Here is a 26,789-nt window from a genome sequence, read left to right on the forward strand (position 1 = left end):
GAGAGGGAGAGATTGGTGGAGGATTACTCCGGGTGGATAGGAAATATGCGGAGGCCCCGGATGCGGGACTCCTGAGGGAGCGGCGCAAGCTTCAGGCAGAGTTTGAATTGTTGACCACAGGGAAAGCGGTAGAACAGTTGAGGAAGGCTAGGGGTGTGGTGTATGAATATGGAGAGAAGGATGCTGGCGCACCAGCTTAGAAAGAGAGAGGTGGCTAGGGAGATTGTGGGAGTAAAGAATAAGGAGGCAACTTAGTCTCAGACCCGGAGGGGGTGAATGAAGTTTTTCAGGAATTCTACAGCAACCTATATGAGTCGGAACCCCCGGCGGATGCGGAAGGTATGAGGCAATTTCTGGACTAGTTGATGTTCCCGAGGGTGAAGGAGGCTCTGGTGGAGGGGCTGGGGGCACCGATCGAGATAGAATAAATTATTAAGGGGCTGGAGGGCATGCAGTCGGGCAAAGCTCCGGGGCCGGATGGCTTCCCGGTGGAATTTTTAAAAAAAATTTCAGAGGTATTGAGCCCACTATTGATGAGGACCTTTAATGAGGCGAGAGAGAAGGGATTCCTGCCCCCTACAATGTCACAGGCTTCGATCTCACTCAGTCTGAAACGGGATAAGGACACTGAACAGTGTGGGTCTTACAGGCAACTCTCGTTGCTAAATGTGGATGCCAAGCTATTGACTAAGGTCTTGGCCACGAGGATAGAGGATTGTGTCCCTGGGGTGATAGAGGAAGACCAGACGGGATTCGTTACAGGCAGGCAACTTAATGCTAATGTGCGGAGGCTGTTAAATATTGTTATGATGCCCTCGGAAGGGGAGGAAACAGAGGTCGTGGCAGCGATGGATGCAGAGAAAGCTTTTGATTGGGTGGAGTGGAGTACCTGTGGGAGGCGCTGGATAGGTTTGGCTTTGGTGAGGGCTTTATCCGGTGGGTGCGATTGCTGTACCAGGCGCCTGTGGCAAGCGTGCGCACGAACCGGCTTAGGTCGGGGTATTTTAAATTGCACCGGGGTACAAGGCAAGGGTGTCCCTTTTCCCCGTTATTATTTGCTCTAGCCATTGAGCCGCTGGCCATCATGCTGAGAGCTTCAAGGAACTGGCAGGGGCTGGTCCGGGGGGGTGGAGCATTGGGTTTTGCTCTATGCGGATGATCTCCTCCTGTATATTTCGGATCCACTGGAGGGGATGGGGGAGGTCATGCGGATCTTAAGGGAATTTGGCAGTTTCTCGGGGTATAAATTGAACGTGGGGAAGAGCGAGCTGTTTGTGATCCAGGCTAAAGGGCAGGAGAAGAGACTGAGAGAGCTGCCGCTGAGGAGGGTAGAGAAGAGCTTTTGTTACCTGGGTGTACAGGTGGCCCGGAAGTGGGATTTGTTGCATAAGCTTAATCTGACCCGGCTGGTGGAACAAATGGAAGGGAACTTTAAAAGATGGGACATGCTCCCGCTGTCACTGGCGGGGACGGTACAGACTGTGAAAATGACGGTCCTCCCCAGGTTCTTATTTGTATTCCAGTACCTTCCCATCTTCATCCCTAAGGCTTTTATCAAGCGGGTTAATAAGATCATCTCGGGATTTGTGTGGGCGAACAAGACCCCGCGAGTGAAGAGTGCGCTGCTGCAACGCAGTCGGGGGGAGGGTGGGCTGGCGCTGCCGAACTTTTGTGACTACTACTGGGCGGCCAACATTGCCATGATCAGGAAGTGGGTATTGGGGGAAGGGTCGGCATGGGAACAGCTGGAGACGGCATCATGCAAAGGCACCAGTTTGGGAGCGCTGGTAGCGGCGCCTCTGCCGTTCTCGCCGGCCCGCTACTCCACAAGTCCGTTGGTGGTGGTGACACTGAAGATCTGGGGGCAGTGGAGGAGACACAAGAGGGTGGAGGGAGCGTCGGTCTGGACCCCGGTATGTAATAACCACAGGTTCCTGCCGGGTAGGATGGACGGCAGATTCCTGAGCTGGCAGAGGGCGGGTATTAGAAGGATGCGTGACCTGTTTATGGATGGGAGCTTTCCCAGCCTGCAGGCGCTGGAGGACAAGTTTAAATTGCCGCCAGGGAACGGCTTTAGGTATTTACAAGTGCGAACCTTCCTGAGGAAGCAGGTGGTGGCCTTCCCGCTGCTGCTGCCACGGGGGATACAAGACCAAGTAGTGTCCGGTACCTGGGTGGGGGAGAGGAGGGTGTCAGATATCTACCAGGAGCTGGTGGAGGTGGAGGAAACCCCGGTGGAGGAGCTTAAAGGCAAGTGGGAGGAAGACATAGGAGGGGAGTTAGAGCCGGGACTATGGGCGGAAGCCCTATGTAGGGTCAATTCCTCCCCATCATGTGCCAAGTTCGGTCTCATACAGTTTAAAGTGGTTCACCGGGCACACGTGACGGCGGTGAGGATGAGCAAGGTTTTTGGGGTAAAAGACAGGTGTGCGGGGAGCCCAGCAAACCATGTCCATATGTTTTGGGCATGATCGAAGCTTGAAGAGTTCTGGCAGGGGTTTGCCAGGGCAATGTCCAAGGTGCTAGGAACACGGGTGGTGCCGAGTCCAGAGGTGGCGATCTTTGGAGTATCGGAAGACCCGGGAGTTCAGGGGACGAAAGAGGCCGACGTTCTGGCCTTTGCCTCCCTGGTAGCCCAGAGACGGATCCTGTTATTGTGGAGGGACTCAAAGCCCCCTGAGTGTAGAGACCTGGGTTAGTGACATGGCTGGGTTTCTCAGCCTTGAGAAAATAAAGTTTGCCTTAAGAGGATCAATGTTAGGGTTCTCCCGGAGGTGGCAGTCATTCGTCGACTTTCTTGGGGAAATTTAATTGAAATGTCGGCAGTAGCAGCTTTCGGGGGGGTTAGTGTTGTGTTTGTTCGATTTTTGTTATTTTCGGTGGTCTGTGAAGACAGAGCCATTCGGGGAAATATCTATTTTTGCACTATGTTAATGTTTAACGCCTACTGTTCTTTTTCTGTTTTTGTTATAAAATGTTACAAATATCTCAATAAAATGTTTTTTAAAAAAAGAATAAACTATGACTCCAAACTCAAACAGCTTTTAAGAGGACAAGAAGGAAACTAATTGGATGTTATATTTTGTACTTAAAAGCAACAGATTTCTCATTGGCACATTCCTCAGCACTCTCACTTTATGCTCCAACAAACGCCAGAAACTCGACACCATCCAGAACCAGCAGCCCGCTTGATTGCTGCTCCTTCCACAAACGTTCAATCCCTCCACCACTGACGTACTTGGCAGCTGAGTGCATTTAGAAGATGCACTGCAGGAACTCGCCAAGCCTCCTTGGGCAGTACCTTCCTAACCCACGACCACAACTATCTAGAAGGACAAAAGTAGCAGATGCCTGGGGACATCCCGACTTGGGGGTTCTTCTCCAAGTCACTCATCATCCCAACTTGGAAAAATATCGCCGTTCCTTCAGTCGCTGGGTCCAGATCCCTAACAGCACGGTGGGTGTACCTGCACCTCCAGGACCCGAGTGGTTTGAGCCGGTGCAGACTCGATGGGCCGAATGGCCTCCTTCTGCACTGTAAATTCTATGAAAAAGAAGGCAGCTCACCACCTCCTTCTCTTGGGTAATTAGGGATGGGACATAAATGCTGGCCTAGTCAGCAATCCCCGACGTACCGTAAAAAAAAGTGAAGAGCAATCTTAGCAATGGACCTTCTTTGTGATTTGATGTCATCATTGTTGACTTCAGAAGCTGAGGTCCTCAGCTCTGGAATTCCCTCCCTGAACTTCTCTGCCCTTCATTCCTCCACTACGATACCCCTTTAAAACCTTTTGAGCATCTGTCCTATTACTTCTTTGTGGCTTTGTTTCAAACTTTGTTTGATGAAGCTCCTGTGAAACACCTTGGACCATCTTAGTTTGTTAAAGGTGCCATACAAATGTACAAGTTGTTCATTTGCCAGCAACTTTGGCTAAGCTGTCAAGAACTTCAGAGAGCATTTATATATTAATCATTGTTTACTTATCCCTCAGTTCCTTGAATCTATAGGGAAAGCAAAGTTCTATGGGTATGTACTGTTTGAGGCCTGCAGCTGTGACTATCCAGAACCCAATACCCCTGCTGTTGTTCGGGTGGGTAATGATGAAATTAACTGCTGCACCCAGTTGTCAAGTAATCGCTTCAAAGAGACCAGCTTCAAGGTTAACAGAATAAGATGCTGGAAGATCAGTCTGCAGGCGAGTAATATTTTCTTACATCAGCCCAATTTGATCAAATATTTCTCTGTCAGGCAGATCTTGGTAGAAGATTGTTTAAAATACCAGCAAGCTATGTCCTTATAAGGATCATTTTGTATTTCTGGTGAATTTTATTGACTTTCTTGTGAAATTTTGGCCTAATATTTTCCCCAATGCTTTATTTACCATTCGATTTTTATTGCTGCTGCATCCTGCGAAAAACAACAGTGTTTCTTTCCCCTTTCCAGAAGATTTTGAAATAGACAGAGGTTGAATTGTCAAAGCTTTTATTTCAGGCAAGGCTGCAATTTATTTAAATCTATTAACAGACCATGAGAAGGAGCATGTGTGTTCAAGGTTTATTTGACTGTTGGAAAATAAAACCAAGATTTGTTTTTCTAGAGAATTAGTTGTTTATTGCTGCTTAAACAACTAGTCACCTTTTGAGGCTTAAGCAACTGTTTAAATACCAAATACTTGGAAATTGTATACACGATGAACATTTACTCGGGGACAGGATTTTGAACAAGTACGAACTGGTCAATGAGAGACAAGCTGGCTTTGTGAACGATAGGTCACATATGACTAATCTAGTTGATTCTTTTGAGAAGGTTACCGATGTGGGGGATACAGAACTGTCCATGATTGTTGTCTACATGCACTTCCAGAAGGCATCTGTACAATTCCAAACAAGAGAATATCAAAAGTATTGAGTGCACAGAATTGGAATCAGCCTTGTGACATTGATTGGTGTTTGGTTAGGAGATGGGGCATATCTCAGGGATATGAGGTAAAATGTCTCATTGGCAGGAACTTGACAAATGCTGTCCTCTAGGAACTCTAACGGGATGGCAGAAAGCAGGCAAAATTGAAACTAGGTGCAGTCCCATGGCTGATGGTAAGGGCCGGTTGAGACCTCAAGACCCATGCTGGCTAGAATAACACCAGTTACTTCTCTTCTTGTTTGAATGATGGCTATGGCTATCCATTTTCTTTCTCCAGTTTAATTTGGCATGGTGGGATTGATTCTTGACTACTTTGTAATGTGATTACAGACTGACCCTGAAATTCTCCATGTCCTTTTAAATTCCAGTGGGGTGATGTATCTTCCACCTGTCCACTATTGCCCCTCTGGAGTGGCACAGTGGTTAGCCCTGCTGCCTCCCAGCACCAGGGACCCGGGTTCAATTCTGGCCTTGGATGATTGTGTGGAGTTTGCACATTCTCCCCGTGCCTGTGTGGATTTCCTCAGGTACTCCGGTTTCCTCCCACAATCATTACATTCGCGCCACAGAAGTACCAGGCAATGACCATCTCCTACAAGAGAGGATCTAACCATCACCCCTTGATATTTAATGGCGTTACCATCGCTGAATCCCTGACAATCAACATCCTGGGGGTTAACATTGATCAGAAACTGAACTGGACGAGCCATATTAACATTGTGGAGATAAGGATAGGAAAAGGCTAGGAATCCTACGACTAGCAACTCACCACCTGACCCCTCCCCAAAGCCTGTCCACCATCTACAAGGCATAAGTCAGGAGTGTAACGAGATGCTCTCCGCTTGCCTGGATGAGTGCAGCTGCAACAACACTCAAGTAGCTCTACACCATCCAGGATAAAGCAGCCCACTTGATTGCTCCCCCTTCCACAAACATTCAAACCCTCCATCACTGACAAGCAGTGGCAGCCATGTCAGTAACTCACCAAGATCCCTTAGACAGCACCTTACAAACCCATGACCATTACCATCTAGCAGGTCAAGAGCAGCAGATACCTGGGAATCCCACCACCTGGAGGTTCCCCTCCTCCAAGTCACTCACCACCCTGACTTGGAAGTATATCATCGTTCCTTCACGGTCGCTGGGACAACATCCTGGAACTCCTTCCCTATCGGCACAGTTGGTGAACCTACACCTCAGGGACTGCAGTGGTTCCACCTTCTGAAGGGCAACTAGGGATGGGCAATAAATGCTGGCCTAACCAGCGACACCCACATCCCATAAATTAATTTTTTAAAAACAGTCCAAAGATGTGCAGGCTAGCTAGAATTTGCCATGGTAACATTGCCCCTCAGTGTCCAAAAGATATGCGGGTTGGATTGGATGAGTTTATGGGGATGGAGTGCGCCAAGGTAGGGTGCTCTTTCAGAGGGTCAGTGCAGACTCGATAGGCTGAATATCTGCACTGTAGGGATTCTATTCTATGATTCTGACCCTGAATTACTGAGACAACATTTCCCTGGACAATTCTGCCCATTTTGCCTTTACGAGTTCTCAGCGAATCGCACACCAGCTGAGAGTAGGTATGTGATCCACTAAATCCTAGAAAAGTTTGGATGCTATTGATCACCTTATTGAAATGCACTAGATTTCTCCCTTACAGAAAACTTTTGATTGCCTTCTCTTGGTTTTGAACGTTTCCCCGGCCTCGGGGGTCCTATTGGCGGGGCTGATTTTAAATCTCCTGGCCTTTAAATTTAAAAAAAGAAAGTTGATTATAGTTTTTCTTTTAAATCAGTCCTTGTTGTCAGTCTGTTGACAAAAGAGTTCCTGAAATATTTGGAGCATAGCTCTGAGGATGTTCCGGCATCTCTGAATATCCATTAGAATTATCTGAAATGAGCATTAGGCCCCTTGCATATACTAATGAAGGGTATAATGCCTGGTTTAGGACTCCTGTCAGAAACCTACAAGAGCTGGGCATGTGCCAGGCACGCTGGCCTTCGTTTTCCAGGTTCTTGCTGGGCCTAGCCAGCAGCCCTTAACATGCTAAGTTCTTCAATTACCTTAATCTAAAATTAGGAGAAGCAGGGATTCCACTTTGACGTTGCTGCTTTTCTGATTGAAAATAGAATCATTGCTACGAACATACGAAATAAGAGCAGAACAGAAATAGTCCATTCGGCCCCTTGAGCCTTCTCCACCATTCAATAAGATCAAGGCTGATCTGTTTCGTGCTGCGAATTCCACATCCCTACCTACCCCCAATAATCTTTGATTCCCTTGACTGTCTACCTCCAGCTTGCAAAATATTCAATGATCCCACCTCCACTGCCTTCTGAGGCAGAGTTCCAAAGTCGCACAATCTTCTGAGAGAAAAATGATTATCCTCATCCCTGTCCTTAAAAGGGTGACCTAATTTTAAAACGGTGCTCCTTGACCACCACCTACCATTCCTAAAAATCTCAATTACCCCTTCAGATTTTGCACAATTTATTTTATTTCTCAAAAGCTTGAGTTCGATAAATGTGACTCAATGATGTCAAATCCCTCTCCTATCTCCTATTCTACTATCCTTCTGCTCTTTCACATCACTCCAATTCACTTGTCACTCACTCCCTACCCCACTCTTCACCATTGACAACCACTATATTCTCCCTGAATGACCTCTAACCATCCTCCACAACGTTCCACAGCCCTATACTTAATATCCTCCCTCTCCCAATACATTTTAAAAACATTTCCAATTAAAGGACATTTAGCATGGCCAATCCGCCTACTGCATATCTTTGGGTTGTGGGGGTGAGACCCACGCATACACAGGGAGAATGTGCAAACTCCACACGGCCAGTGACCCAGGGCCAGGATCGAACCCGGGTCCCCGGCACCGTGAGGCAGCAGGGACAACCACTGCGCCCTCTCTCGCTGTGCCCTCTCTCGCAATACTAATTACACCTAATTCTCCCACCCACTAACCCAACCTCTCATTACATTAGTCTCCCCAGTTACTCACTGCTAATTGCTTCTCCTGCCCCCCTCAACCTACTCTTTTTGTTCCCCTCCTCCTTTCCTACCCTAACCAACCAGATTTTCGAGACCTGCCCTGAACCCAGCACTGATCATTGCTTCTCACTTCCCCAACTATTTAGCCATTTCCTACACCCCATTCAAATCGTTACACCCAGTGCAAACTTCAAGGACACAATGCCCTCTTTTTCCAAGAACAATGCCACGACAAATCCACTTCCTCACAAGAAAGCTAAAAGCATATCCTCCGATACACATGGGCAATGCCACAGGTGCTAATGTGGGAAGGTGGGGACGGACTTGGTAAATCCTGAAGGTTGTTTCAATACAGACTTTTGATGACGAACCAAATTTCTCAAAGTACTGGTTTGAATTATGCAAGAGAAGACGTCTCTGAATTAACATCTGAATTTGCATTTTCATGGTAGCTTTGATTAGCACAACAGCTGTCTGAAACATGGTGGGTTGGGGCAAATCGAGTTTGACTTTCAGAATTTGTTTTTAGTCATATCAGATTCCGATGTTATGTTTAGGGCTTTGCTTTCAGTGTGAAGAAATGTTTAACACCGCAAGACGGCATGGTGGCAAAGTGGTTATCACTGCAGCTTCACAGCGCCAGGGACTCGGGTTCAATTCCGGCCTCGGGTGACTGTGGAGTTTGCACTTTCTCCCCGTGTCTGCGTGGATTTCCTCCTGGTGCTCCAGTTTCCTCCAACACTCCAAAGATGTGCAGGTTAGGTTGTTTGACCTTGCTAAATTGCCCCTTAGTGTCCAAAGATGTGCAGGTTAGGTGGGGTTACAGGGATAGGTCAGGGGAGTGGGCCTAGATAGAATCCTCTTTTTCAGAGGGTTGAGGCGGACACAATGGGCTGATTGGCCACCTCCTGCACTGTCGGAATTCTACTGTATAATTCAATTCGTGGAGTCCAGATGTTATGATAAAGTGCAACCCCAGTGACTTGCTGCTCATCGGAGTTTAGCTCTGTGCAATTAATTTTAAATTTTATCAGTTTCCTTTCATAGGTGCACAACGAAACAGAACTGAAACCGGAACTGAGTTTTGAATATCAAGATAACAGCGATTTGTGGCAATGGATCACGATTTACACTCACCAGGTTTGTGCAACACTGGCACTTATAACAGCAAAAATAATAGCAAATGAGACCAGCTGAACAACTGTTATCGTTTTCCATTATTTTTCTTCTCAGCGCCTTGGGGTCATAAAAAATTGATCTGAATCCTGTTAGAATACTTTGTGTGTTGTGGCAAGGTGGCGCAGTGGTTAGCACTGCTGCCTCACGCCGCCAATTACCGGGACACACTCCTTGTGGAGTTTGCACGTTCTCCCCTTGTCTGCGTGAGCCTCACCCCCACAACCCAAAGATGTGCAGGGTAGAGTGTATTGGCCACACTAAATTACCCCTTAATTGGAAAAACTTTTTTAAAAAAAAAAATGTTTTATTTAAATTATCTTAAATAAAAATAATAATTTCTGTGCAAGTTTTCTGAGTTTTTGTGTGAGGAAATGAGTGTCTCTCCTTGTTATTACACAGATTAATATGTAAATGAATATGAGAACAGATTTAAGATATATTGATATTTATTAGAGCGCTCTCTATTCTAAACCTTTCTTTCCTTAAAAGTTACTGCATGAAACCATGTTTGCGAACTTCACCATGGTTAATTATTTAATAATTGAACTTTTTTTTTTATTGCTGCGAAAGTGGGACCTTGATTTCTGAGTGTTTCAAGCCCTTTTAACTTTGGTTTTGCAGGTCTTGTTTTATTCGTTCATCTGTAGGACAATCTCTCATTTGTGGTTACAAATTTCTGCACACTTCCCAATTCCCCGTAGTAGTATAAAGATATTAAGAAAGGTATTTATTAGAGCGCTCTCTATTCTAAACCTTTCTTTCCTTAAAAGTTACTGCATGAAACCATGTTTGCGAACTTCACCATGGTTAATTATTTAATAATTGAACTTTTTTTTTTATTGCTGCGAAAGTGGGACCTTGATTTCTGAGTGTTTCAAGCCCTTTTAACTTTGGTTTTGCAGGTCTTGTTTTATTCGTTCATCTGTAGGACAATCTCTCATTTGTGGTTACAAATTTCTGCACACTTCCCAATTCCCCGTAGTAGTATAAAGATATTAAGAAAGGTACATTTTGAGGTTAGGTCAGCTACTACCTGCTGTGCACGCTCTATAAGTACTCTATGTACTGGCACAGTGAGATTATAAGAAACATTGGACAAGGTTGCAATGAGATTCAAATAAATCCGACCTTCCTTTTAGAAGTTCAGCAGTTGGCTAAGACCATAAGAACAGGAGCCCTTTAGATTTGTTCTGCCCATACAGGAAAAGAGCTATCAAAGCTGTTAGTGTTATGGATTTTAATATTCTTTTGCCACTTTTTAGGGGCAACGCACATCATTCCCAGCCATGTGCTTGGGTGGCAACCTGCTCTTCCTATCCTTCAATGGTAATTTGAAACTGCCCATTGGAAGGGCAAAAGAAATGCGAGAGAGGTTTCTGACCACTGTGAGAGAAGCAGATGGCTTTTAAGCTCTTTTGTTGCAACATGGCTGAATTAATGTGAGCCATTGCGCTTTTTTAATGCATGAATGGGTTTTCTATCACTCCATGCTGCAAAACATTGGAGCTCTCATTTGCTGTATTGCAGTTGTTTTTGGATTAGCAGAGTGGAGCTCCCCATATTTTTTTTGAAAATAAATTTAGCGTACCCAATTTATTTCATTTTCCAATTGAGGGGCAATTTAGTGTGGCCAATCCACCTAACCTGCACATCTGTTGGGTTGTGGGGGCAAAACCCACGCAAACAGAGGGAGAATGTGCAAACTCCACACGGACAGTGACCCAGAGCCGGGATCAAAACTGGGACCTCGGTGCCGTGAGGCAGCAGGGCTAACCCACTGCTGCCCTAGCTCCCCCCATATTGGAGCACCAATCCACTGTGCTGATGGACAGGGAGATTACTAATTTGATTCTCCTCACCCACTTGACTTCGCTTCCATTCTGAGGTTGGTCAGGTGGAGAGATGTTGAGTAAAACTGGGGTTTGCAGGAGATATAAAAGAAGGGAGGACAAGGCAGTGAAAATTACTTGGGAATGGCTTAGTTTTGCCATACATTACAATTAGCAAATGGACAAGTAACTAGTGATGGTGCCACCAATCCAGTAGTGTGTGTACAGAAATATGAACCAGCATCAAGTTGTTTCTGGCATAACTATTGATAAACTTTTGCAGGCCTTTCTACTTAGTAGTTTCATACAAGAAATCGTAATAGAAAAACTGAAGATATCCGAGGGATACACAGAAATGGTAAGTATTGAAATAATGGGCCCAAATTTGTTGGAAACAAAATGATATGTTCTGCACACCTTTATTAATGTGCAAGTCAGCCAGTAAAGTTTGGGGCTCAAGAGGTATGATGTGAATTGCAAATCTCCAGAACCTGCTGGCCGATTTACGTCAGTTTGCTCTTTATTTCATGCAAGCAGCATCTCATCCTTAGCCTCCCTGTTATTTTTAGGAATGGGCTAAATATGCACATTAATTTCTCATTAAACCCACCATAAGAATAAATCTGATATTTAATAGTGCACGTATCATTTAATGATGTGATAATTATTAGAATGCCTGAATGGGAACAGTTTAAAGTGTTCTGTTGCATTCCTACATGTAATAAATTGTTAGAGATTTTTAAAACGTCAAAATTTACATCTTTTATATATATTTTTTCCTTTCTGTCTCTTTTCCTCTTGCTTCCTATCTTTCTTTCCCACTCTGTTATTCTTTCTGTCTTGGGTTTGACTTTCATTCACTTTGTTTCCTTCTCTCTGTCTTCCTCTGTTTCTTTCTGTATCTTCAAATTGCATTGGTTGAGAGGGTGAACAGTTGTCCCATTGCTCACAAAAGTCCTTGCTTCCCTGTTGCCTACGTCACACCATTACCAGCCCACATTGCCAGAAAGTTACAGTACATATAAGTTTGAGTCTGCAGGCAAATGTTTAATTAATGCACTGGGCAATGTGATGCTTGCTCCAGCAAGTTCCGGCCTATAATTACAGCAGGCAGCTACTTGTTTACTGGATGTGCAAAACTTCCTGTTAAATCAGGGAGATGTCTTCTCTGTGTTCGCCTGAAATAATATTTTTCCCTTCTAGTTTGGTAAATTTTAAATACTAGGTTTTCTATGAATGTAAAATCTGTAAATCTCCATGGCTCGGGGCTTCCTCCGTATTTATGTCCAGGCACATCCAGAAACTGGTGCCAGCAGAATTCATCCTTCGAATTTTGGTTGGGTGTTATATGCTTAGCCACATCCCGAGCCGCCTTCATCATTTTAATATCTGATTAACTAAACTACCCTTCACCCACAAAACTGCCCCTATCAATGACTCTGAAATGCGAGTTCCCTCCAGTTGCTTTTGTTCGGGGTGATCTCTGAACATTATGACTAGATTTTCAGGCACAGATAGTAAAATATTTTTAATGATTTTTTAATTGCAATTTTTTTGAGCATTCTGTTATGGGCCAGGGTTTAGAGAACCCCAAAGTGTATCATGGATTTCACCTGACCCACAACTTTTAAATAGATTGTGGTATGGGGAGCACACGGCCCACTCTACAGGTGTGGTACAGCAGAAATGGAAAAGTATTTTTTAAAGCAAAACAATGTTTATTCTATGAACTCCAGTTAACCTTTTTGAAACATACAGTGAACATCTTAGCAACCATAAATTCAAATACAACCCCCAAAGAATACAACACTAAGTAATCCTTAATAACTTCCCAAACAACATCCAGAAGACAGAAGAAACACCTTTCAACAGAAGCACATTAGGTTTACATTCACTACTGAGAACATTTATAATTCCGAATTCACCAAATTACCAAGAGATAGTCTTTTGATGGCAGAGAGAACAGCAGTACACCTGCTTGGTCTGGCTTCAGCTCCAACACTGGAAACGAAACTAAAACACACCCTGCAGCAAACAGCCTAAAACAAAAGTAAAAAGCCGACACAGCCCAGCTCCACCCACTCTCTGACATCACTGTAGTCGCAAACACTCATTTCTTAAAGGTGCTCTCACTACTGATATTTATATACATACCCATTTATAAACACCCATTTCTTAAAGCTACTCTCACATGACAATTCTGTAAAATGTTATCCTCATAGATACCTGTTTTCCAGTGCATTTCTATGGGACAGGTAAAAACACATTCTGGTTTGAAGGTTTTGAAACCGGCCCTGCCTAATGTACAAGAATGATGGTGAAATTATCCAAAATGGATAATCGAAGGTCATGCTTTTAGCTAGGGTTTTTTCTGCTGCTTTTCACCCATTTACGTGCATTTCAAACTTTTGTGTATTCTAATGAGATTATGTGGGTAAGAAGAAGAAAAAAATACAGGAGCTGGATAAAGCCATTCATTGGAATCATGGCCGATCTCGTACCTCAGTTCTCATGCTATCCCCATATCCCTTGATTCCCTTTGTATCCAAAAATCTATTGATTTCTGTTGTGAATGCATTCAACAACTTAGTATCCGGGTAGAGAATTTCATAGCCTCTCAACCTTTTGCATGAAGAAATTTTTCCTCATCTCAATCGTAAATATCTGACCCCTTTATTCTGAGACTGTGACCCCCAGTTCTAGATTTCCCAGACAGGGAAAAACATTTATGTAACATCTACACCATCAAGCCCTTAAAGAATTTCATATGTTTCAATGAGGTCCTCTGGGAGCAATTCGCTCAGCCCAGGGATCAGTCTGGTGAGCCTATGGTGCACTCCTCCATGGCTTTGAGAACCTTGCTTGGATAAGAGTACAGAAGCTGTGCATAATACTCCAGGTGCGGTCTCTCAAAGTAATGGCAGAAGACTTCTTCACTCTTGTACTCTATTCCAGTGTTCTTCAAACTTTTTTTCCGGGGACCCATTTTTACCAACCGGCCAGCCTTCGGGACACACGCCGGCCGACCTGCGCGACCCACCATTTTCTCTTATCATGTTTGCTGCTGACAAAAATAAAGGAAATGGTTTTGGGTCCCTTTGGCCCTTGTACACGCTCCTCCAATGGAACCTGTTGGATGAAGGTGAAGCCTTCCGGTGTCGGAAAGTGTGGAGTCTCCATCTGTCCAAAGTTCTGCATTTTTGTCCCCCAAAAATGTTATCAAATAAACCCTCCCGAACTTGTAAAAAAAAAAAATGAATAAAATAAATGAATAAAACTGCCCCGAACTTGTAAAACAAAAAACTGCGGCCGTTTTAAAAAAAGCGGCCGCACTGCGCATGCGTGCCCGGTGATCCGGCATGCATGTGCAGTGCGGCCGCATTTTCTTTATATGTTCACGGCCATTTTGAAGGCCACTTGCGGCCAGCGTTATTAACAGTTGGCTGCTGCGGCTGTTGCGCGCAGATTTGTGCGATCGGGAGCGCCGTGACGGACTGCTCTGTGACCCTCCCGACACCCGCTCGCGCCCCGGGTTTGACATGCCTGCTCTATTCCCTTTGTAATAAAGGCTAAAATAGCATTTGCTTTTTAAATTGCTTGTGCATTGTTTGAAATCGCCGGAATGCTTTCCAGATTGGAAGCCTTTTTGGGTTGGGCATTTGAGTTTGTGCCCACAAGAGGTTTCTTGAGGTAAACATATAGGGCAGGGTTTTACTCACCCCCATTACCCCCTATGGCATGTCTTGCGGAGGTGGCTTTCCACTAGTCAGCAGCAGGATCTTCCGGTCCCGCCGCTGTCGATGGGAGTTCCCGTTGTTCGCACCCTCCGCTGCCATGGAACCCGCGGCTGAGTGAGGTCACTAATTATGGAACCAGAAGATCTTGCTGGCATGAACAGCTAGAGAATCCCACCCTAAGGAACAGAATTTGTTGGATGTAAGTGGATGGATGTGCGAGACGATATGATGCTATGGAGAAGCTTGGTGTGCATGGGGCAAACATGGTGTCTCCTTAATTGGCCAGATTTAGGGATCGGGAAATAGAGAAAGGACAGAGAAAGAGGATGAGTTAGAGTTGGTGAATTTCCATGTCAAATGCGGTACAGTAAGAGAAATAGTGGGGTGGGGGGGGGGAAGAAGGATTGAAATGAGAGAGAGAAAAAACAAAAAATGGAAAGCAGAAGAAAGAATAAAAATGTCAAGTCTGGCATCTGAAGATCTCCAGTTCTAACCTTAAAGTAGTAAGACTCAACCCCTTCTGATTGTTCACTTTATGGGCAAGAGAAATTGAATGTCAGTCAAAACAATTATCTAATTGTTAAAAGGATATTTGCATTATTAATTACTGGACTTCAAGTGAAAATTTAAATGCTACAAATCACAGGGAGATTGAAATTGGGAGACCGTTTGCATAAAGCTAATCCGGGACCAGCACAGATCACTCAAAACTTGTGGTCATTTGCAATTCATCAGGTATCTCTTCCTCAACAGTTTGTTGGCTGATCAGTTTGTTGGTTGATTTGTGCATTAATAACAAAGTATATTATTTAAACATCAGTATCGTTTCAGAAAATTAGTTCAATAAGATTCATATAAAAATACAGAAAGAATTTTGAGAACTTTGACCGTTCCTTGTTCCAGCATTCCTTTTTAAAAAAAATATATTTGGAGTACGCAATTCATTTTTTCCAATTAAGAGGCAACTTAGCATGGCCAATCCACCTACCTTGCACATCTTTGAGTTGTGGGGGTGAGACCCACGCAAACACGAGGAGAATGTGCAAACTCCACACGGGCAGTGACCCAGAGCCGGGATCGAACCTGGGACTTTGGTGCCGTGAGGCTGCAGTGCTAACCACTGTACCACTGTGCTGCCCCTCTGCTCCAGCATTCCTGTCACCTTATCCAGCTCACACTATTTCTGATTCTGTTTCAGGATCCAATCCCTCCATTTAAAAGAATAAAAAGTTCCCTCCCCACTCAAGGTATTGAAATCCTCCTAGAATACAATTCCACAGGCACCACGCCATTCAGTTTTCTTTTTACGCAAGTCGTCATTTTTCATGCTTCCAATTTCAAATTCTCATCTTTGTGTTCAAATTATGTAATGACCTCACCCTTCCTTATCTTTCTCTGTAAACATCAAAAGAGCCACAACCCTCCAAGATCTCCACACTCCTCCAATTCTGGCCTCCTGCATTTCTCCAATATCCATTGTCTTTCTGTTTGCAGCTCTGCCAACAGCTGCCTAGATCCCAAGTTCTGAAATTCATCACAGAATCCTGCTGCCCCTCTATCTCCAAGATTCGCCTTAAAGCCACTTTTTAAAAATGTTTTTATCCCATCCTTAAAGTAATGAAGCTGAGGCAGCATGGTGGTGCAGTGGTTAGCACTGCTGCCTCAGGGTGCCAAGGTCCCAGGTCCAATCTGGGTCACTGTGCGTGCGGAGTTTGCACATTCTCCCCGTGTTTGCGTGGGTTTCACCCCCACAATTCATAGATGTGCAGGGTAGGTGGATTGGCCACGCTAAATTGCCCCTTAATTGGGAAAAATGAATTGGGTACTCTAAATTTTAAAAAAACCCTTAAACCATCTCCTTGCTTACTCCAAAAAACAATTCATGTTCAAACCAATTCATGGTCTCCACAAGACAGGGAAAGGCATTGCACCTCATCTTAGGATGGATCTGACCTTTGATCTTAGCCAAAAGGCCGAGAAGCGATCTTTAAAGCCTCTTTTAACAAGTTTTGGTCACCTGTCCAAAAATCTCATTGTGTAAATGTTGCTAAATGTTTTTAATATTCAAGATGAATTGAATCTGTACACAAAGGGTTAGTTATTGTATTTGTTTATCAAAAACTTGAAATGAAACTTGCTTGCTTCATATTTACACCTCACAGCATGTTGTTTCTTCCTAATTCATGAAGCCCTATTAGAAACTGTAAACATTTATGAGGAATTGCAGGTTTAGTTTCTGGTGTGTACACATTTCACAACAATTTCAAATTGCAACACACTTCAACTTTACCATATCGCTCAACCAACATAAGAGTGCTAACTCTTAACGATTTCCTCAGAGTGAGGCATGTAGCTGCTATCGGTTCCTTTTTCTTTTAATGTGAATTGATGCTGCATATGAAACAGCCTCACACTGTTCTAGCTCCACAGCTAAACCTCCCAATTGTGGTGTTGAAGCTAGTCTCTGCATTTAGCTGCCTCAGGAGATCGATAAGGAGATGGATCTTATCAGCGAGTCCATTGTCGTTGAACCTGTTCCAGCCGATGACTCGATCTGTTTTAAATCTATTAATAATTACCCCAAAACGCTCAAACCTTATTTTAGGCTTGCTTTTACTAACTCTCTGGAGGCAGGCTGGGTGGGAGTCATGGGGCCTCATTAAAATGGCAGGATGGGCATCGGGAGGAAGCCCAGCATCTTTCGATCACCAGGGGATATTCTTCATGACATCAGCCACTGTTGCTGCTGCTTGACTGGAGGTCACATCCCCCAGTATAGTTCCCCTTCCCCCTTGATTTGTGTGGGTCCACATTTTCCTTGGTCTGCCTCTCTCATTTTTCCCCAAGTCCATTCTTTTTAATGAACTTGTTTGCCTCCAGCGTGTAACAATATGTTGTTAAATGTAACCCATAGTCTTGCCGGGTACAACATCCCGAATTGCACTTTACTCTTAAACAGTGCGGGTTTTGGCCCCATTAAACTCTGCCAGCGCTTGGCTAGTTTGGCTCCAATGTCCTGGTATTTACGGAGTGTGTGTCCTTCCCACTTACACGACAGTGTGCTCCTCGCCCAGTTTAGGATCTGTTCCTTAGCTTGAAATACCCAATTCATTTTTTCCAATTAAAGGGCAATTTAGCGTGGCCAATCCACCTACCCTGCACATCTTTGGGTTGTGGGGGCAAAACCCACGCGACCACGGGGAGAATGTGCAAACTCCACACGGGACAGTGACCCAGAGCCGGGATCAAACCTGGGACCTCGGCACCGTGAGGCAGCAGGGCTAACCACTGCGCCACCGTGCTGCCCCCCTTATCTTGAAACTTGTGAAGTTTCACAATTACTGCCCATGGTGGTTCTCCCAACTTGGGTTTTTGTTGGAGCAACCTGTGGGCCCGGTCCACTCTGGGGGCTGGGCAAAGCTCCGCCCCCGACCAGTTTCCCAAGCATCTTTGGGAGAAATTCCATTGGGTCCTTGCCCTCTGTGCCCTCCTGTAGTCCAACGATCCACAGGTTCTGCCAGTGGGATTGTTTTTCTTGATCGTTCCCCTTTAATGCCTTCTGAGTCATCACCAACCTTGCCACCTCAGCTTTGAGCGTGGTGATCTGCTTGTCCGAGTCAGTGGCTGCTTTCTCCAGGTCCCGCAGCGTCGCCTCTTGAGCTTCCAGTCTCCGCCCCGCTCTTTCGATTGCTAGCTCTATGGGGGCCAGCGCAGTCTCTGTTCATTGCCCACATGAGGTCCTCGTTCGCTGCTTCTCTGTTTTAATGGTTCAGTGGAGATTAACTCCATTAGCTTGTCTGTCAATGATTGGGCCAGAGTTGGCGATCCCGTTAGGTCCGTCATGCTCAGTTCTGGGTCGCACCCCCCCCCCGCCCTGTTCTGGGGTTGGGGGTTTCCTTTCTCTGCTTTTGCTGGCCTTTCAGTTTGGCTGCTGGCACGATTGCATCTCAGTCAGTTCAGTGGTAGGTGGCCGTTAAGTTAGGGGGACGTTTTGGTGCCTGTATGACGGGTTAGCAAGGTCATCATAGAATTTACAATGCAGAAGGAGGCCATTTGGCCCATCGAGTCTGCACCGGCTCTTGGAAAGAGCACCCTACCCAAGCTCCACACCTCCACCCTATCCCCATAACCCAGTAACCCCACCCAACACTAAGGGCAATTTTGGACACTAAGGGCAATTTATCACGGCCAATCCACCTAACCTGCACATCTTTGGACTGTGGGAGGAAACCGGAGCACCTGGAGAAAACCCACACAGACACGGGCAGACTCCGCACAGACAGTGACCCAAGCCGGAATCGAACCTGAGACCCTGGAGCTGTTAAGCAATTGTGCTAACCACTATGCTACCGTGCTGCCCTAATAGGAAAGTCTAATAGGAACTTTCCAGGAAAGAGCACCTTTCATGCGACCGCTCAGCTCATGGCCCACACCAGAAGTTCACAATCAGCACCTTTAACCCAGATTCCAAACTAGGTCACAGAAGCAAACCTTATAATGTGTTATACCACGAGGCCTGCAATACTGTTCCATAACTTTTTATCAACTTGTTAGATTTCACTGTGGTGGATGTACTCGGACGCCCCAACATATTTATTTTGTTAACTGTTGCCAAAGGTGAAATGAATATCTTGAATACACATCAAACTTGATCCCCCTATGTGACATAATCTCGAATGTTTAGAATCTATTAATTTGGCGTACGTCTATTTATAAACTACTTCTTTAATTGAAAAGAAAACCTGATGCAGGTACAGCCATGAGCTGTTCTTGTTTAGAACCTGTCTCTTCAGTTAATTAAATTTCTGTTGTAACTTGTCCTGCCAAGATATTTAAATTAATTAGTGAACTTGACTTGCATTCTGCAGCAGATTGAAAATGCAACTTCTGAATTGAGGACAACGCCCTGGAATTCTCTGACTGCCTTGGTGAGTAAATACTTTTCGGAGGGGATGGGGCAAAATATTTTGTGGTTTTCCATTATCTATATTCTCCCTATCAGTCCCTTCTGTCTAAGCTTGCGCGAGAAGAACGGTGTCAACGTTAGTCAGCACCTTCGAGAGAGATGGGATGGGGAAGTGGTTGATTGATGCACAAGCTGATTAATTTGTTTGTTAACTTTTGACACATTCAACTGAAAGTAAGGAACTTTCAAATGATTCACTTCCAAATGTTTTACCTTCAAAGGTTTTTGTACGTGTAGCTCCAGGTCTCTGCATTCCCTTTAAAATGGCACCACTTGGTTATCACTGTGTCTCCTGTCTACTTTCTGCCCTTTTGTTAATTTTGTACCCACACTGCTGCTGTCCCGTTCATCTTATGGGCTTTAATTTTGCGAAAAGTCTATGCTGTACTTTATCAAATACCTTTGAAAGTTAATGTACAGAATATCAACCACACTATCCTCATCAATTTGATCAAGTTAGTCAAACACAATTTGCCTTTAACTTGACTTCCATTTTATTGATGAAATAATTTCCACGTGCTATTTAATTGAGTCCCAGAAACCTCCGACTTTCCCCAGCCTTCCCCTAGTTTCCAGCCTCGCTCCCCCCTCACTTTATTATTAAACAGAGATGCATTGTTGACAATCATCCAATCCTCTTGACACTACCCTTGTATCTAAGGAGGATTAAAAGATTGTGAACAGACCCTCTGAATTTCCACCCTCCGTAAACTAGAATACATCACAGCCAGACTGAGGGCGCGATCTTCCAGCTGTTCACGCCAGAGGGCACTGAAAAATTAGACTGCGAACCCCCGCTGCAGGTTTCCCAGCAGTGTGGGGTGTCAAGAGAGATCTATGTTAATAGCCAAGATCTGTGACTTGATATTTGAACAATAAAGCCTGGCCTATTATAAATGTCTCCAGAAAGCTAACAATCACAATGTACTTATTTGACATCAGCTCTGTATTTTTTGCTTGCTCCAGAAAATGGGTTGGTGTACAGGGCCACTTCCCTGTATCGTCTGTTGTTGCGCACACAATTCCAACATCTCCATTGCTGCTCTAGGTTTACCCCCTCTCCCATTTTGTAAGTCACTTTAAAGACTTAGCATTCATTATAATATAATATTTGTGTAATAGTTGGTACATTATTCCATTACTTAGAACTCTACTCGAATCGGACTTTTATTCTCAGTTTTCATTTAACTTCTGGTCTAAGGCGACCTTCAATGTCACCACCGTTTAATTGTAAAAGCATTTAATAGATTTTTCTTCACCTATTCCGTTGTCAAAGAAACTAAATCCTACCTCACGTTATTTTTTGGGGGGGCAAAGAACAATCTGAGTTCCCTTCATTTCCCCTTTGAATTCAGTTCTCCAATTCCATGAATAGAGCCTTGCGTAGTGCACAATTGGAGATAAAAGGTGGGATCTACCGGCCATGTTGCATCTGAAAGGCAGTATGGCACGGCCAGTACATGCCGAGTGATCCCTCTTCCCAGTACATACCGAGTGATCCCTCTACCAGGATCTACCCAACTCGCCATGCCTCGCACGATCTAACGCTATCTCACGATGTGAATCCTGCCCATTGTGAGCAGGATCACTTTTTAGCAATCCGCTTATTAGATTGAGACAGCTAGTGTTGCTTTAACATGCGCTCTCACGATCTACCCAAGGGGCGTGGATCAAACCCCCTCGCCTGGGAGATCTATAAAGCAAGACCCGTTCAGTGCTGATCTCCACAATGGGGACCAGACGGAACGGCACTCATGGTGGTCACCCACGGGATTGGAGGCCCCCAGGTGCTTGCCCTCTGGGCAGGATGGAACGCTGGCATTGCTGGTGTCATCTGGGCCCCTTGGCACTTCCAGCCTGGCACCCTGGCAGTGCCACCTGGGTGTGCCAAGGTGGCTGGGTGGCACTGCCAGGCTTTCAGTGCCAAGCTGGCATTTTCCCCGCGCTGCTGATTGGGCCCGGGGATGTCCTACGTGGGTCCAGGGACCCTGAGGACCCCCTTATAGGCAAGTTGTGGCTCGGGGGGGGGAGGGGGGGGGGGGTCATATCAGGTGGTCAAGTGTTCTCATCCTGCACTGAAGACTCCCAGTGAGCGGAGCTCCTCGGTGCAGGAAATGAGACAGTGTGCCCTTGGCCATGCCTGCCCGGCTGAGGCCCCCAATCTACCCGAATAGCCATTCAATAGTGTGTTTCTTGGCGCTCCGAGCTCTGGGAAACACCCAGTTAATCACGCACATTACAGGACTCTGTTCCCGTTCGGATAGATCGTGCCTAGAATCACTATCCTATTTGCCATCAATTATGCTCTGCATCAGACCTGATTGCTAAAGGGAAATTTCAACTCGGGATTAAGTCTGTCGTATTGGAATTTGTAATCAAATGGTGTATACTAAACCAGTGTCATAGTGGGTCTTGTGGTGCATTGGGTAGTATCCCTGCCTCTGAGTCGGGCACTCTGGGTTCAAGTCCCTCTCGAGGATTTGATGGCCAACGAAAGTGTGTTCATAATGCAGCCAAGCGAACTTACTAGAAACCTGTAAATCCTTCCACTATGGCCCATGGTAGGCAGTCAGAGTGGGAGAGACACCTGGTCAGCCATGTTTGATGTGGAGCAGTGCCCTCAGGCTGTAGCCTCTGGCTTTAGACTAGCAACCAGGAAAAACAAGCCATTGAAAACCGATGTAAGTGTGTGCTTTGTCTTCCTCACGGGGCTCTAGACACCGTGTTCTAAGTCTAATGTCACAGAATAAACATTGTTATGACCAGGGAAGGAGGAGTAAATTGGTTCCCTTTTATTCAACTTCCACAGATGGTCACAACAAAGGTTTAAGTTTCTTTTCCATCAGTATATGCCTTTTCAAATCAGAATATACTTAAGCTGTGAGCAATAATGAGCCAATTAAACAAGGCTTTCTTGAGTCAAAGAAAGAGCAAATTATTAACCACTAAACCCAAGAAAAATAATAAAATACAATGTTAAGCATTTGGTCCTCATGCAGTCATTCAGATACACGCTGAGATAGGAACACCAAAGATAAATGGAATTAGATCAAGTGAAAGAATATATGGTCAAGTGTCCTTTGTCCTTGAAGCATAGATTTTAAATGCTGTGACAGATTTAGGCAAGTTGGTTTCTTGCATGCGGTCAGATGTAGAAGATTTTGCATTTCTTACAAAATCTCTGTTCACTGAGAGGCTTCTGATAAAGTTGACTTCTCGAACGGGTGTCAATTTTATTCCAATAGAAAAAGAGGGAGAGTGAGCAGCCTTCAGGGGCGGCACGGTGGTTAGCACTGCTGCCTCACAACACAGGGATCTGGGTTAAATTGCGCCCTTGAGTAACTGCTTGTGTGGAGTTTGCACTTTCTCCCTCCTCTGTGGGTTTCCTCCGGGTGCTCCAGTTTCCTCCCACAGTCCAAAGATGCGCAGGTTGGGTGGATTGGCCATGCTAAAAATTGCCCCTTAGCGTCCAAAGATGTGTAGGTTAGATGGGGTGACGGGGTAGGTGGGGGAAATGGGCCCAGGTAGGATGTTCGTGCAGGGGATTGGTGATAACGCAATGGGCCGAATGGTCTCCTGATGCACTGTAGGAATTCCTTGATTCAGCCTGTTTCCTATGATGAAGACTTTCTTGATACTGCCTGTGTCACTTGCAATTTCTCCCTAGTGGTTAGTCAGCTTTGCCTTGAAGTACTTCACCCATTGTGTAGTTCCTAGATGTTTTTGGTGTGTCTATCTGTGGTAACCATTGTTCTAAAATCCAGTACTTTGCATTTTAATGTCTCTTCCTTAGACAGTTACAAGTTTCAGTGGGCATATGGATTATAGGAAATGTCTCTCTCTTCACACTCCCTTGAAGATAATTTGTCTGTTACTCACCTTGGAATGTGGCCTTGATTTGTAAGCAGTTTGCTCTGTCTCGGTTCAAATTGCAAACTTTCCATTCAGCTGAAAGTCAAAAAATCATATTTTCAAAAACTAAAGGGGCACAGACAATATGAATCCTTTTTGTTTAATTTAGTGTACTAATTTTATTTTCCCAATTAAGGGGCAATTTAGTATGGTCAATCCACCTATCCTGCACGTCTTTGGGTTGTGGGGGTGAGACCCACGCAAATATGGGGAGAATGTGCAAACTCCACACGAACAGTGACCCGGGTCCGGGATCGAACCTGGGTCCTCAGCGCCGTGAGGCAGCAGTGCTAACCACTGCACCAGACCGTATGAATCCCAGTGGTAGTGTACAATCTTTGAATAAAAGATCTTATGGAAATGCTGTTTTCATTCCATGTTGAGAGTTTTGTATTTTGTAAAAATTCACAATATTTATTTAGTGGAATTGTTTTTTTCTGTAATAAAAGAAATGACCCATTTTAATTTCACATAATCCTGTTCCTCCTTCTAGAGTAAGCATTCTGGAGTTGTGCTACAGAAAATGTTAATTACGGATTGAAAATATGGAGCGAGCATTTTTGAATAAATCACCGATGAGGAATTGTGACCACAGTCAGTCAAAGCCTTTTAAATACAACTTTAACACATTTGTTTGCACAATAATCGGACTGGGTTGACTATACTTGGGAAGTGAAAATTATACATTGTCTACCCTCTTTATTTAATAACAAAGGATGTTTTTGGAGTTTTGTTCCTCCATTAGAGAATTGATTACTTAAGACATATAAATCAGGTCAGGTTAGGTCTGAGCTACTTTGCTTTTGATGTGTGCATTGAGGACTTCAACGCAATGGCTTTTTCTGCAAAGTAGATGCAATCCCAATGGATTACAGAGATGCAGTGGGTTTAGGTTTTTACTCTGCTGTTGAAGTTTAAGAGTCACCAATTCCTTTCAGCAACCTTGACTGTGGAGTTTTAATTAGCTCTATCTAGAGTCTGACTGCCTTCATGCTCATTGATGGATTAACGTGGAAGATATTACCAGGAAGTCAAGTAACATGTATATGATATTCAAGTTTCAGTTACACATTAACCTTTAGGTCCCAAATTGAAAATGGACAGAACGTTTCAAGGTATGAATTTGATGGAGGAGAACCATGGTTAAGCTGCTTTCACTGTTAGTGACACGGGTTTGTACATTTTTTGATCTATTGCCTTATCAAATTGACTCATTTGGCATAAGATCTGACTGCTTGTATGTAAAAGCTCACATTGTTCACTTTGGGAGTTTTTTTAATCTTTTGTATTAAAAAGCTACGCCACAAAGCATATCACTAGGTAATGCACAGTGTTACATGTTAAACATTAATAAACTTTTGTGTTATTGAAAGGAAATTTGTGCATTATTCCTTCGTGTCAGATATGTCATGGGCCATGCAATTTTCCACAGGACTTTCTGTTGTCTCACCACCATCCCCATTCTCCCTGCATTCTCTCTTCTTCCCAAAGCCAGAGTTTCTACCTTTTATTTCTTTCCTCACAGTGCTAATCATTGTGACTCTAGTTCTGTAGTCAAATTTATATTTTAAACTGTTCCAAGTCTCCCCCAAACATTCATTGGTTTTCTTCCAATTATTTAGCTATTTCCCAATTGTTTGACCGATACTGTCCCAAATATTTGGCTTTAATCTTAGCAATTTTCTCACCAAAAGTACCACGTTCATTATTCAATCTTTACAATGAGTATTAGGAGCCTGTCCCACTATGGCGTATCATAATTGTGCCTGATCCTATCCTTGTGTAAGATCAATAGACTCCCTACAGTGCAGAAGGTGGCCATTCGACCCATTGAGTCTGCACTGACCCTCTAAAGGAGCACTCTACCTCGGCCCACTCATTTGCCCTACCCCATAAACCCGCAGATTGATCGTGGCTAATCCACCTAACCTGTACATCTTTGGACACTGAGGGACAATTTACCATGGGCAATCCACCTAGCCTACACATCCAAAAATGTCCTGACAGTCAGGATAGCAAACACAAGTGGGAAACAATGGCTAATTTTCCCCCCTCCTTGCATGCCTTCTGCCTCCCTCTCCCTTCATTTCAGGAATGTACAGACCGACTGAAGAGCCTCTACTTCCATGGCAGCCGAGAACAGCTAACTCAGCACAGCTTAGATATGGGGCTGGATTCTCCACAGCTCCGCGCCAAAATCGCATTTGGCGCGGGGGTGGAGAATGAACTTTTGCGTTGAAATCGGGCCCGGTGCCGCTCTGGCGATTCTCTGGGACCCGAGAATCGGCGATTCCGCAATTTACTCCGCCTGGCGGGGGGGCCATTGCCAGAGGCCTGCCCAGCGTTTCTCCACTCCCAGCCGGCCGAGTTCCCGACGGTGTGGTTCTAACCACCTATTGCCATTCGGGAACCACGCATGGCGGCTGCTGACTCAGTCTGCGGCTGCCCTGGTGGGGGGGGGGAATCGGGCACTGGGGGGCCTTATGGGTGGATGGTCCAATGCAAGCGTATGCGGCCGACCGGCAGGGCCTACATTTCAGAGCTGCCTCCACGGTCCGAGTGTCCGCCATGGCGCTCGGCGGAGGTGCGGGAGCTGTATCCACAGCTAAAGCTGCGTGAATTACTCCGGGTCCCTGCTAGCTCCCTGAAGTTAAGTGAATTGACTGATTTTCTTTTTTTGAGGCAACTCCTGTATTTTTACGCCGGATTGTGGGACATAGCCCCCTTTTGGGAGAATCCAGCCCATGAAATCTGGCACACTCTGCCTTCACCAACCCAGCTCTGATAGGTCAGAAATAGCTGACTGTCCACAGGTATGCAGGCAATATTGATCTGGAATTGTAAATTTATTCAGTTCTGCTCCAGGAGGGAGATTCTGTAGCACAATTCTTTCCCCCCAGCAACACAGTGAATCAGCCCTTTTAAAAAGAATAATCCTAAATGTCATGTCCAGTAAAAGGCATGTAATGTCCATAACTTTAAACATGGACTGTGCTTGGTTGGCAACTTCAGGGACGGCCTTTATTTATATAAAAATGGACGCTGATTAATGGCTGGTTGGGGGGGGGGGGCGGGGGGTGCAGGTTGCAACTTCAACCCAGGCTGTCAAGCTTCCAGAAGATTCTGAATTGAATCATGCAGGGTCGGGGAGTCTCCTTTGAATGGACATGCCTGACAGTATTCCACTGTGGAATGCATACTTGCCATTGTTTCAAGTTTACTCCAAAACGCAGGATCAATGG

At 44.9% G+C, this 26,789-nt stretch overlaps 1 protein-coding gene and 1 long non-coding RNA gene across 7 annotated transcripts in view; one reads left to right on the forward strand and one right to left on the reverse strand.

Moving 5' to 3' along the window:
• Positions 1-24,914, forward strand: part of LOC140385207 (sorting nexin-31-like) — a 119,894-nt gene extending 94,980 nt beyond the window's left edge. For both annotated transcript variants that reach the window (XM_072467109.1, XM_072467108.1), the window contains exons 10-14: positions 3,993-4,196; positions 8,972-9,064; positions 11,216-11,290; positions 19,538-19,597; positions 24,041-24,914. In XM_072467109.1, coding sequence (XP_072323210.1) covers positions 3,993-4,196; positions 8,972-9,064; positions 11,216-11,290; positions 19,538-19,597; positions 24,041-24,088 — 480 coding nt within the window. In that variant the 3' untranslated portion in view covers positions 24,089-24,914. The remainder of the gene's footprint in view (positions 1-3,992; positions 4,197-8,971; positions 9,065-11,215; positions 11,291-19,537; positions 19,598-24,040) is intronic.
• Positions 1-26,789, reverse strand: part of LOC140385208 (uncharacterized) — a 348,523-nt gene that overhangs the window by 158,549 nt on the left and 163,185 nt on the right. For 4 of the 5 annotated variants that reach the window (XR_011933315.1, XR_011933312.1, XR_011933314.1 and 1 more), the window contains one exon: positions 23,515-23,583. The exons of the other annotated variant lie outside the window; for it this stretch is intronic. This is a non-coding gene — a long non-coding RNA (uncharacterized lncRNA). The remainder of the gene's footprint in view (positions 1-23,514; positions 23,584-26,789) is intronic. 5 annotated transcript variants of the gene reach the window in all.

This window comes from Scyliorhinus torazame, chromosome 11, assembly GCF_047496885.1.
Source record: "Scyliorhinus torazame isolate Kashiwa2021f chromosome 11, sScyTor2.1, whole genome shotgun sequence".
NCBI lineage: Eukaryota > Metazoa > Chordata > Chondrichthyes > Carcharhiniformes > Scyliorhinidae > Scyliorhinus > Scyliorhinus torazame.